This window comes from Corvus brachyrhynchos, unplaced genomic scaffold (genome assembly GCF_000691975.1).
Source record: "Corvus brachyrhynchos isolate BGI_N302 unplaced genomic scaffold, ASM69197v1 scaffold381, whole genome shotgun sequence".
Lineage (NCBI taxonomy): Eukaryota > Metazoa > Chordata > Aves > Passeriformes > Corvidae > Corvus > Corvus brachyrhynchos.
In genome coordinates this window covers 659986-672744 of record NW_008236219.1, presented here as the reverse complement: position 1 = coordinate 672744, position 12759 = coordinate 659986, and the positions used below count along the sequence as shown (strand labels likewise).

Below are 12759 nucleotides of genomic sequence, written 5' to 3'. Positions count from 1 at the left end.
CCTACTGTGAGAAATACATTAAATAAATATAGCTTAATTACCTGCACAGCATGAGACAAATCTGACACCAAACAGTGCCTCAGCTTTTCATCACTTCCTATTCCTTGCAAAACAAAGTCAGGGACGTAAGACGAACAGTAGCCTCCTAGTAAGGATCTTCCAAAATTGGCAATACTGGGCTGGACAGAGTTGACTTCAACTAATTTTGACCTGAAAGAAAGGCATATCAAAGAGAGGTACAACAGTAAACAGCAAATTCAGCTAACAGAGGTTGCATTTCTACTTTTTTCATCTCTCTTCTAACCTGAAGTCAAGCACTTTTAAAAGAGTTTACAGTCAGCTTTTGCAGTCAGCCCATCATGGAAGCAGAGAATACAAGCCAAGATCAGAATACACCATTAGTATTTTTTTCCAGATCACTGATCTCTCAATATTCCTCAACAATCAGCAAGCTCAAGAGACACTTTTCCAACCCCTGATGCCAAGTTAGACTACAGTCCTCCAAATACATGACATGAGAAGAGGCTCCATCTTTTTTAGGCTCTGTTAGTGCTGAACAGTACTTACCCAGGGAAGGGAATCTCATATTCCTCTGCCCAATCTTCTTGTTCTCCTCCATAATAGTTACCACCCAGTCTAGTTAGATCATGGCCTGTATCCTCACTTTCGCTGTCACCCAGGGCACTGTCTGAACTCTCATTTCTTGGAATGTCCCAATCAATTCCCGGGGCGACTTTTTTCTCTACGTTTTCTCTGTCCCCATGGGGGACACGAATAGAGATTTTCTCTCTTTGGTCCTGCTCATTAAAGCAGTTTTTGTAGGTCTCTTGTCGAACAGAGTCCATGAATTTACAAAATTCACTAGGTGGTTTGCAAGCCTTTGTAGACAGCTTTTTAGAAAATTCTAAACTACTGTTGTGAGCAAGAAGGCCCGTAGCTGCTTGCCCTGGAATATCATCAATAGTCCGGGTTTCAATTGAACTGTCATCAGTGAAATATTCATCAAACAGATTCATGCTCTCAGCACTGTATGGGTTTGGGTTCCAGCTCTGATGCTCACTAGCAACTTGAGGAAAGGATTCAGCTGTCCCACAGTCTCTATTTTGGTCCTCAACAGTTTGTTTAGCTTCACAGTTCTGATCAGAAGACACTCCTGCCTCTGCTGCTGGTGGGCTGTGATGCCTGGCAATTTGTTCCACTACTGCCTGACTTCTCAGTTCAATGTCTGAATCAGGTGACATGGAATCTCCAATGAGGAAAGTCACCTTTGTCTGAACCTCGGCAGTGCTGCATGGAAATGTGTCCATGAAGAGCTTATCGGGTGGCTTCTTCTCCACAGCAATCCCAGGTGTCCTTGTCCCACCTCCCACCTGGCTGCCTGGCTCCAGCATGTCCTCAGTCCTCCACGTGCTTGCTGTTGGCTCCAAACAAGAGTCTGTCCCCACGTATTTCTCGGGCGAAGCTGACCCTGTGCACACCACAGTCTCCAGTTTGGCATCCAGGCAGGGCCTTGGTTGTGTCACATCCACAGCATCTTCCTGGCCATCCTCAGGAACGATGGTTCTGTTCTCATCTGAAGAAGATTCCAGCTCTACCTTAGGAGTGCTTTGCATGTCTTCTCTCTCTTGCTGTGCAACACTTTCTATGTTCTGTGCGAGGGAAATGGGACATTTGCAATATTTACAGCTGCAGTTGGGAGCTCTCATCTCTTCAGACTCGGTGGGTAGCAAGTTGCCCCTGTTCTTGTGCATTGTGACAAGCACATACTCAGACTCTTCCACTTCTCCTTTCTCCAGCGTGGTAGTGATAACAGTGCCAGGCATGACGATGGCCTCATCTTCTCCATTTTCCAGAAGGTGTGTCTCTTGAAGTTCAGAGCATCTGATGAAGTAAGTGAGGAAGTAAAGCAATCTCTGGACCAGGTCATGTCTTTTACCAACCACGACTGTTTTTGCTAATCTCACAGGTGATCCGATGGCCCCATACAGGTCACCTAGGACAGGAAATTAAACACACAATTTTTTGGCATCTTTGCAATAATTTATTCTTCTAACAGGCAGCTGTTGGGCCAGTTTTCAAACACCAGGTCTACAAGTGAGAAATACTAAAGCAGTAGAGCTACAATAGCTATGCTGTATTTTGTTTCCAATAAGAGAATCCCAAAGATGCTGCTGGTATCATCTGTAAGGTGAGCCACTGGTCAGGGGGACATCTGATCTCACACATCAGGGAGCATTCACACTACCTCACTCCAGCTTCGGAGGCTCATCTCCTGGGATCCTTATACAGCCATATGTATTGCTGTATATCTCCACAGGGAGAGAGGAGGCATCTGTGCTGAATTACCCTGGAGAGTCTGGAAACTGGGCTGAACTTTTACCCACAAGAGAAAGCTGTAAAAGAAACAAACCTATGCCAGGAATGAGGACAAAAAGTGACCATGGCAGGTGCATGGCTGAAGCCAACCTCCTTCTCTTCCCCTCGAGTTCTACTATGGGTTGGATGGGATGTTCTGGCTGTACTCAAGTCACCTGGGGAAGTGGCTGTGCCTGTGCGTTCTGAAGGTATTAGGGCACTGTGTGACACCAGGGGTGAGGGGACAAGGAGTCCTCTTGAAGGCCACCCTAACCACAGTGGGTCCCTCAAGTCACATGAGGTCTGAAATCAAGTTTCCTTGCCAACTCCCTGGCAAGTCCTACCTGTACAAGAATAGGACAACCTTGCAAAACCTTCCCTTCCCTAAACAAATTCCATGAGAGTGTGTATGTGTGCAGAGCAGGACAGTTTGACCTCACCCGCTCTTCTCTACTGGGCAACTATCAGACAGTGTGACCAGCTACACCACTAACTGGGCTTTGAGACCTTCCCTCGGGGTTGCCAACCTATGACTTCCTGTTCTGCATCACTCCATTGTACTAAAAGTATGTTCACTTCTGATCAAAAGATGGATTTTCTTGATTTTCTCATTCCAGAATGAGGTTTAGTGATAGTGGTATCCCAAAAAATAAAAGCAGATTTTCCTTATAGGAGGAGGACCAAAGGAGGCCTGGAATCCTCCACCAGCACCAGGGCAGGTAACCTTAAGGGACCCAGCGTAGATGACTTAAGAGGGCTTTACTTTTTGGCTAACATTTTATAATGGATAATGCCTTAAAGACTTAGAGCATAAAATAATACAGTGACCACTTCTAAGCTTGAAACACACTTTTGTCTCATTTAGTATTAAAAAATAAATAACCTGGGAGGGAAGTAACAAGCATCAAAAACCCCACCTCACGCATTCCCATTTATGGAAAGCTGCTGGGTGGTTTGGAGGTGTTTGCCACATACCGAGCTGTGCCCACAGTGGGTTGTAGGGATGAGTTTTGGCCAGCATGTCCACGCTCTGGGAAGAATGCTTCTCCAGGAAGATTCTTATGGGTGGCTGGCCATTAGGCATGACAGTGGGGACCCAGGCCAAGTGGTTAGTCAGCACTGCAGTCAGCAAAGCTGGTAAAAACCTGAAAGCAAAATGTTCAACATGTTTGGGTTTTTTTCCAGATACACATTCAAGATGTTAAACTGACAGCAGCTCTAGTCTATATGGATCAAGGATTAAAGAAACAGCCTGACAAAATCAGCAGAGATCATCCCTTCAGTCTTGGTTCTTTGGGGAGAGAAAGGGTGGCCCTCCCTCCCACCCTGGAAAAGCTCTTTTTTAGAACACATATTTGAAGTAAAATGAAATATTTTAACGTAGTGGCATCTCAGTTCCTCTGTTTGGCAATAATTATGAGACTTCCTATTTTGCAAGTTTTATGTTGTAAAACATCTCAAAACCAATTCATTTCATTCACTATAAGAGAGTACTGTGTGGCCCCTGTACTCCAAGGAGATCCCAAACCCTTAAGACTTGTGACTATGGATGAGAAGGGAAACTACTGCTACCAAACCTGTAAAATAGCTGGGTGCTGTGTTCTTTCACCTAACTATTGTGCAATTTCAGCACATATGGCTGCTCCTTTTCAAAAATAACCCCCCCTGCCCAAAGTTCTGTAGCTCAGCCAGAGAAGCTGTGTTCTTATGCTGGCAAAACGGTTTTCTCTGGCTAGGCAATTAAGGTGAAAAAACCTTCCTGAAAAACATTAACTATCTGATTAACTGCAATGATAGAGCATGGTTTCTGCTCTGTGGAGTTTTCCCAGTCAGTTTTCCTGGCAGGAGCACGGCCCAGGAGGCTCCACATGCCAACACATGGTGCTGGTGGCCACAGTGGCTCATGTATGGGGAGGAAAATAGTCAAATGCCTCAAAATAATGTTATTTGAATAATTTACAAGCATCAGGAACCCTACAGCTCCCATGCAGCCATTTCATAACTAGAGAAAGCCAAATGAGGAGAGGAGACTTAAAACTAGATTGGGAAGGATACAGGGCTTAATTTTTCTCGTTTCCATCACTTGAAATCTTACTCTATTTAAAATAAAGAAAACAAGCCCAAATAAACGACTATTTAAATGTAACCGAGATGTACAGGACTCGGAATGGCAGGGATCAAAGGAGACAATCCCAGAAAAAAGCCTCCACTGAAGCGGGAACTGATCTTAAGAAAATACATTTGAACCCCTCACAACTCCCTGTGGTTTCTCCCATTGCACTGGGGCAGGAGCAGGTGGACCACAGTGACCACTGTCACCTTCCCATTTGGGGAGAGAAGAGATGACAAAGGTGGTGGCAGAGCTGTAGGATGGGAGTGGCAGTCCCTTCCCATCCTGCAGGGAGCAGTGCCCCTGAGCAAACAGCTGATCTGTTAGTGCCATTCCCATCCAAACTACTTTTGTGCTCCTTTTAGGACTTCAGTGGAGACAAACCCTTTAAAAACTTCCCCTACTCATGCCTTGGGAAAAGGTGATGAAGTGTTGACAAAAGAGTAAATTTATCAGATTCTCCCCAGTTTACCAGGAACTTTCTTTCTCAGTTTTCAGCATCTGCTGCTCACAGCTGGGGCCTGAGGCCAGAGAGGTGAGTGAGCACTAATGAGCACAGCAGTTCTTTAGTGGCATTTTAAAATGACAAGGTTTGAGAGCACTTTGTGGTCTGACAGTATTACAGACACAGCTCTTCCTGAATGTCTAATCCTGCTCGTCATATGATAACTGATTCTGAAAGGTATTTTGTAAGGTATCTTCACCCCTTCCAGACGTCCACACCCATCACACACTTCCTATGGACATGTTACAGATGTTCAGCCTCTACCAAGATTTAGAGGATTGTGGGGAAGCAGGAATTTAATGAGATTATTTCTTACTTGTTTCAAAAAGAAGGTATTTATGTATGGCCTTTTGATTCTTTGATTACCAGGATTTTAACAACTGATTTGAAAATTTGTTTGAAATAAAAACGCACAATCACATATGTAATTCAGAAACTAAAATCCACCATACTGGTTTTTAGAAGCATTTTCTATCAAGAAAGTGAACTCCTTCATGAAGCGATGGCATAGCTGGTTCTTCTCTGGTGTCCCCGACATCATGGTGAGCCAGACAGGCTCCCCAATCCGTGGCATTGTGTAGAGATTGCAAATAGTTGTTCTAGAAAACAAAATCAAAAAATCCAGGATAAACAGAAAACAAACAAACAAACAACAAAACAAAACAAAGCAGAAATCTCAACCAAAAAGAATTCTGTGCAACATTTAGATCCAGCTATCATTTGTATCAGAAAAAAATTTCTCTCAGCAACCATTATCCAAACCGTGTTGTTCATTAAGTAGTACAAATTCACCCTTCACCTTGGAGAGCTGAACCTCACAGGTTCCTCCTGCATCCATCTGACCTGATCCCAAACACAGCAACACTCCCTGTCACAAGTCAAGATCTGCCCTGCTCTGAATGCAGAAGGAATGGATGATTTCTTCTTGCTGGTATCTCCCTGCTTGTTCTCCATTTCATTTAAAACAAACTTCTGCTTTATTTATGACTAGGACAAGATTATATGTATCTGACTTATAAAAATACCTTAACTTCCTCCTTGCTTTGAAAACTTGGTGTATCTCCAGGCCAAACCCACCCAAGTGTGGATGTGTAGAGCAGGGAACCAGCTCACATCTTTAGGTTTAGAGAGTTATGAGAGGCAAAGTCACCCTGTGGCTATACCTATTACATACTCACTACATCCTTTTTGACTCTACAGAGGACAGTAAATGTATGATTAAAAATTGGCTCTGCAGTAAAATACCAGATTAAAATCCCTCAGATTACTGCTAAACTCCTCTAAAATATAAACAAGTTATAGTTTAGTTTTAAGTACAAAGCCGACATTATGACACTATGGGAAGCTGTATTTTTAACACAGTAAAAATGTAAGCCTGAAAAAACCCAAAAGGACATGGGAAATGACTGATCAATTTAGGTTTCTCCCCGCCTAATGCACTAATTTTTCTAGACAAAGTATTTTTGTTTTAAAAGGCAAAGATATACATTATCCCATTATCCCTAGCACCACCCCTGATTTATAAAGATCTTCTCTGGATATTGTGGTATCAAAATTTATGGACACTTTCAGAAGCAAAGCTGTGCACACCAAGCAGACAAACACAATGGAGCAGCAGCTGCCAAATCTTCCGTGGTTTAGTGTTTAAAGTGAAACTGCCAGGAAGTGAGAGCTGCATGGCAGCAGGAGCACAGCACATCCCGCCCTGGTGCAGGGGCTCCCCAGGGAGGAGGGAGTCACCCCTTAGTTACTGCAGTTACTGGGCACGGAAGTAGCTCGGTGGTGACAAGAACCCCAGAGCAGCTCTCCAAAGGGCAGCAAAGGTGACTGAGGTCACCAGCGCTGCTCCAGAAGGAAGGAGGTGAGGGGGCAGTGGCATTCTCTGCCTAACTTTTTCTACCAGTTTTCATCAAATACAAAATCCATTCTCTGTGCTCACAGTAGTCAGAATCAACCCTGTCTTCCTCAAAGGTTAGACCTTCAAATCCTCCACTGCCAGAAGCATGATGAGAGCACCACAAAAGAGTCAAGAGTGCTGGAGAGAGGGACAGCTGAGTTACCTCTATACTCCCCAGCCCCCAGAGGCTTTGCTGTCTGCTGGGTCACTTTGGAGGAGCCTCAGCAGCTGCTCAGTGTTACCCTCTGCTGCTGGTCCTGTCCTGGGAGGAAAGCCCAGCCTGGTGACAGATCTGGGCACAACAGTCCTGCCGCCTAGACACGAGTGGGGCACACAGCCAGGGTAACTGGGACTGCCTCTGGGGCACCGGAGGGTCTCCAGCAGCACAGCAGTCTTGGGTCACTGGGATTTCATTCCTCTGCAGGGGGCAAGCTGGGACTAGGGGGGGTATTACTAGGGGAAAGCTTTCTGTTCACAGCCCATTAACTGGAGTGCATGTTAAAGATGCCCAAAAAAAGAAGAAACCTCAAGTCCAGGGACCTCAAACTCAAGGAGTTTCAAAGCTCAAAACAAGTGTGAGAATTTACACCTCCCAGACACAGCTGACCTGAGAAGCTGAAGATAAACAGCACAACTTAACGTAAAATACAGCTTATTTCTCCTTCCTATGCAAACTAACCCAAGCCAAGCCTCTTGCAGCTCGGCTGTTTTGAAAAAAGAAAGTACGTCGATACCAAAACCAACATATTAAAATACTTGTTTTCGTTGAAAAGATAGCCCGAGTCTTGTGATTCGTTATTTACTATTCTGGTAACCCTGGCTGCATCTGCAGCTGATAGTGTTTCCTCCGAGCCAGATCAGATTGCCCTGGCCAGTGGCCAGCAGGCATGTGACTGCAGTGCAGGGAACCCTCCATGCCAGCACAGGCAGCAATGGCACAGAGACCAAGGGCAAGGATTAACTGCTTCCCACTGCAAACACTCAGGGAAGCACTCTCCTGCCAGATAGCAAAGGGCAAAAACGAAAACAAAACGAAAAACCAACACCAAGACACCCTCAAACACTACAGGGAAGTTAACTGGATTTTAAAAATAACAACCATTAAAAACCCAATTGGCCCCTCTCCTCTCGGCCATCTGCAGCAGTACCCCCTCCTCTCCCTCCCCACACACATGCACACCAGCATGTAAGGGAAAACTCAGTTAATGAGAGACTGCTCTTTTGAGGGTTCCAGTACATTTAAATTGATTTCTATTTGGAAAAGCCTCTGGGAGGCTGAACTCCAGCCTGGAGCTTCCACACACCTTGGCCCCAGCAATGCAGCATCGAGCACAGGTGCCAGAGGAGCCCTTCAGGAAAAACCTTCACATCTCACAGGGTTTGAGAGCCAATGAAGCCCAGCCCGGCCAAGTGAAAAGGAAGCCCTGAGCAAACCCCTCCCCAGTCCCTCTGGGGTCTGCCTGCCCTGCGGGCACAGATAACACTAAGGTGAGCAGCCCTGCTCCCACAGACACCATGGCATGGCTGCTCCCTGCTTCACCCTCACCCACATACACCCCACATCAGGCCTTTGGCCTGGATTTCAGTACCAGTCCAAGACATCTTTCCCTGGTACAAACCAAACGAGCCAGACAGCTCCTCACGGATGAGAGCATCCTGCTGCAGCCCACTTCCTCCCCAGGGAAAACACACTAACCCTCAGCACTGTGCCCCCAGTGCTGCTCTGTTATTTAGGAGCCACAACATAATGGCAAAGAAAGAAAAAATCAGTGGTTTATAAAGCTTAATTCACATGCATTTGTTCCCTATCCTCATTCCTTCCTTCCAAAGATGAATTTTCCTTAAAAAAGAACAACAAAACAAAGGCAATCGCCACTGCAGGGAATGCAGGAGCGAGGCTCCCCCACAACTCAGTGCCCATGCTGGCACCACTGAGGACAACGCACCAGTCAATTCACAGCAGCATAAGCTGCTTAAAAATTACTGGCAGAAAATAGGATCAAATCTGTCTGCCAGAGAGCAGAGAGGTATTTCCCCAGGCCCTGTGATCAGTGTTTCCTTGCCAGCCTGTGTTTGTGCCACACAGGTATTAGTCAGATGCATAATCTGTGTTATCAATGTGCTGTGTTGGCCTCAGGGACCAGGGGAGCTGAAATGTTTATGCAAATACAGTAGCTTATTTTATAAGTCATGTGTCTGCACAGCTGACATCCACAGAGAGTTCTAAGTCTCTAAGTCAAGTGTTAATAGCTAAACCCATCAGTGCTCTAGAATATTAAAAATTGCTGTAAAGTGACTAACGATGCGAAGGTAGGCCTGGAGCTGGGTACCAAGTAGATGGCAAATTTATCTATAGCCTCCATTTTCAGAAGCAGCCTGGGCCTTCCAGAGAAGGCAGCTTTGTTTTTTCCCAGATAAGACAAAAAGAGCAAAGAAAGGCTCTGTTTTGCTGTCTTCTCTTCTCCCTCTTCACTGCCAGCAGGTAAATGCCTGCTGACCCAGCTCCCTTTTTGCAAGCAGTAAAGCGACATACAGCCACAGCCCCTTCCCTGAAGAGGGGGACTCTAGGGTGACATGCTCCCTTCTCTAATCAGCAGGGCAACACATCCCCCATGCCTAGTGATCTGAGGTTATTCTGATCACCAGACGACTGCACATCAGCTACTCCTGAGTACCTCTGAAAATCTGGGGGGTTTAAAGAAAAATAAACAAAAAAACATTCTCCTTAAAACCAACCAGACTGCAACGAGTTAAACCAGCAACAGGATTACATTTTGGAATCACCAACCCACTGAAGTCAGCACCCTTCTTCCCTCCAGCACAATTTGCTAAGAGGACAGGAATCAACACAAGGCTCAGGTTCACCAAAGGACTTGGCTCCTGACTTCCCCATGACTTCAGTGGGAAAGCAGACACCTAAAGAGATAATAGTGTCCTAAATGGGTTTGCTGAACCTGTGCCAAAGCATCTTTGCATCCAGCCTTTGGTAGTTAAATATACCTCTCTCTTCTTACCAGACACATCCTGCATTGCTTTGAAAAGCAAGGGGGTCTTGTATGTCACAGAAATGAGGATGACACATGCTCTTGCATGTCACAGGGGCACAAGGACCCTGCCTAGACTGTCGCCCACCTCTGAATGCAACCCCTTAAAAACCCCAACAAAACCCAAAATTGCCAAAGGCTGCTCCCCCAGGAAATTAATTTATATGAAATTAAACTGGATTAAATTTACTTCATTACACTACTAAAGAGCAATATTTATATCACCGTGGAAACCTCTGCATACAACTGGTGGTTAGACACATGCTCCCAGTGCTCATTATGCAGTGGCCATGTCATGGGAATGATCCCAGCTCCTGGTGTGCAGTGAGTGGCAGTCTGCCCATGTCCGCTGGGACAGTGCTTTCTTTCTCAGCCTGGCCACAGCAGCCTTCCTCACCCCATCCCAGCTCAGCACTGCTGAGCGTCCCTCCAGGAGGAAAAGTCAGCACAGGGGATTTGGCCTGTGTTTTCAGGACAGGTGCCCCTCCCCAGCCCTCTGGAACTATTTAACTTGGAAGGACAAAGGAGAACGGGCAAAGTCTGCTAAGTATATCTTGAGGGGAGAATGTTCTGGGGGGAAGGTTTGGAAAACAGCTGGGGAGTTGGTGCTAGCAGAGAGTGGGAAGGCAGAGAAATGGCTCAGGGAGAGACCTGGGAGGAGAGGCAAAGCAGAGCTGTGCAAGTGGAGGAATCATCATGGCTGCTCCAAGTTGCTGAACTCATCTCAGGCCCCTGGGCAGGATCAGTGGCTCCCAGCAGTCATAAGCTCCCTCTGCTCCCACTCTTGGCACAGCTTATCCCATCCACCTTTCATTGCAGGCCCACGTGCTCCCTCCTTCCTGCCTCCTGTCCCTACAGGACGTGTCCTCTGCCTTTCCTTGTGACTGCCTGGAGGTGAGCTTCTAAAAAAATTAAAAAGATACTGTGCCTTCATCCTGCAGTGCTGCCTAATCCATGGCATTCAGGTAGGAAGTGGAATTGTAGAAAAATAAATGAGCCCTCAGGATCCTTCTTTGTTCAGTAAAATACATCCTGATGTCAGGAATTTCATTTTATAACATCAGAGCACTGTCTTCAATAATGTCTCTAAAAAGTAGCTCTGCAGTGATTGTAAAAGGAAGCACCCTGCCACTCCCATCTGAGAGGAGATGAATCACTCAAAACAGACAGATTTCATCTTAACTCCCTCCCCATGACTTCAGCTATGGAAAGAAAATACAGCTAAATGCCAGGGATGTGCTTATCTGTGTTACTTTGTGTAATAACTGTTGAACAGAGAGGCTCTGCAGGTACCAATAGCCAGAGATTACAGCGCTGCATTTTACTGTGGGAAAAGACACCTCTCCCTCGTCCTAGCTGTTTTTCTGAAACGCCGTTAGAGCACAGCTTTGCTCACACATCAGGACAACACAGACTAGAGGAGGATTTCCCTAACAGGGCTTTGCAATGCTTTTCACCCTCTCGACAGACCAAAAAAGACCATTCAAGAGGTCACTGAGAGCTTTGTTATCACCTAAAGCACAGAAAACCGTGAACATTTGTCCTGTTCACATGGGACTGATGGACACACACACTTGGCAAAATATAAAAACTCAGACACATTAGAATGGCTTGGTATCACCAGTCTTTTGCTGTACTAACTTTTGCAAAAGACTTTAGACATTTTAAGTTACTTATCCTTCTAAATCAGGCTCAAGTGCTTTTGAAGAAAGAGACAGGAAAGGCAGGAAACACATGGCTCACCTGAACTCATTTAGGGCATCCACAATTCTGTTATACGCCAAACTCCGCTGGCTGGCATCAGCTGATCTCCGACTCACTTTCATGGCCTTGAAAACAATCATTAAACAGATAAGTAACACAGAGCTACAGAAGCACAGAAAATGGAAAACCAAGTCATGTGTTTGACTTTATCTCTCGTTCAACTGGTCATGCAAATAATTTTTTTAAGTGATAAAAAAATTACAAGTTGGTACAAGTGCCAACTTTCCTATCTGAGGGAAGACCGGTGAGGCACACTTGCAGCTTCTGCTTCTTTTGTGCTTTTCACCATTTAATGCATAAAAGGGGTCAAAGTTTTAACTGCAGTGATGCAATTCCCACACCCAACATCAAGTTGATCCCACTTTTGTAACTAGCAACAGGAGTTAGAAATTAATCTGACAGGGCTGAGAGGACATAGAGCCCTGTACAAGTGCAGGAAGGCAAAGCAGCTGTGTTTACCTGTTCTATTGCACTCTTCAGTTTGTTCATGTGACTCTCAAAAAGAGGAAAGTGTGAGAAGAAGAACTCATTAAATTTGTTGTTTTCATCTTCATCTCTTGAGAGTGAAAAAATAACCCCAATTGCTATCTTTTTCTTCCTAACAATTCCTGGGTTTGGACCAGAGCTGTCATCTGACAAGTTGAAGCTTTCATCCATGGACCTTGGAGCATGAACAAAAGGGAAAGTTAATGTAATCTACTGCTTAAAGTTGTACCTTGGTTTCCTGTGTAATTCCGTTCTTGAACATATAACTTCAACAAATACCTTTTGCTTGCATGCGTTGTCAAATCATCATCTTTGATAACAACCCCTTTGTGATTTTTTACAAACAACTATTAATTGATCCTGCAATCACAAAAGTCTGAAACCAGATTCAAAGTGCTTGTAGGATCAGAATATGGTATTTTCCCATCCCTGCCAAGAATTTGTGTTTTGAGTAGGATTTTAGGGCTTCTAATCCTCAAAAATACAGCCTACAGATTTACATGTTGCTGAAGGCTTTCCAGTTAGTGAAAAAACAATGAATGCCATGAGAAAAACAGAGACTAAAAGAGATCAGCCTGACTTACACCTCTGTAAATAC

At 45.1% G+C, this 12759-nt stretch overlaps 1 protein-coding gene across 2 annotated transcripts in view; it reads right to left on the bottom strand.

The window, feature by feature from the left end:
• The window catches only part of FNIP1 (folliculin interacting protein 1), a 43646-nt gene that overhangs the window by 4982 nt on the left and 25905 nt on the right, over window positions 1-12759 (bottom strand). For both annotated transcript variants that reach the window (XM_008643429.2, XM_017746901.1), the window contains 6 exons: window positions 12135-12336; window positions 11655-11740; window positions 5423-5569; window positions 3331-3500; window positions 568-1993; window positions 42-210 (listed from right to left, as the gene is read on the bottom strand). In XM_008643429.2, coding sequence (XP_008641651.1) covers window positions 42-210; window positions 568-1993; window positions 3331-3500; window positions 5423-5569; window positions 11655-11740; window positions 12135-12336 — 2200 coding nt within the window. The remainder of the gene's footprint in view (window positions 1-41; window positions 211-567; window positions 1994-3330; window positions 3501-5422; window positions 5570-11654; window positions 11741-12134; window positions 12337-12759) is intronic.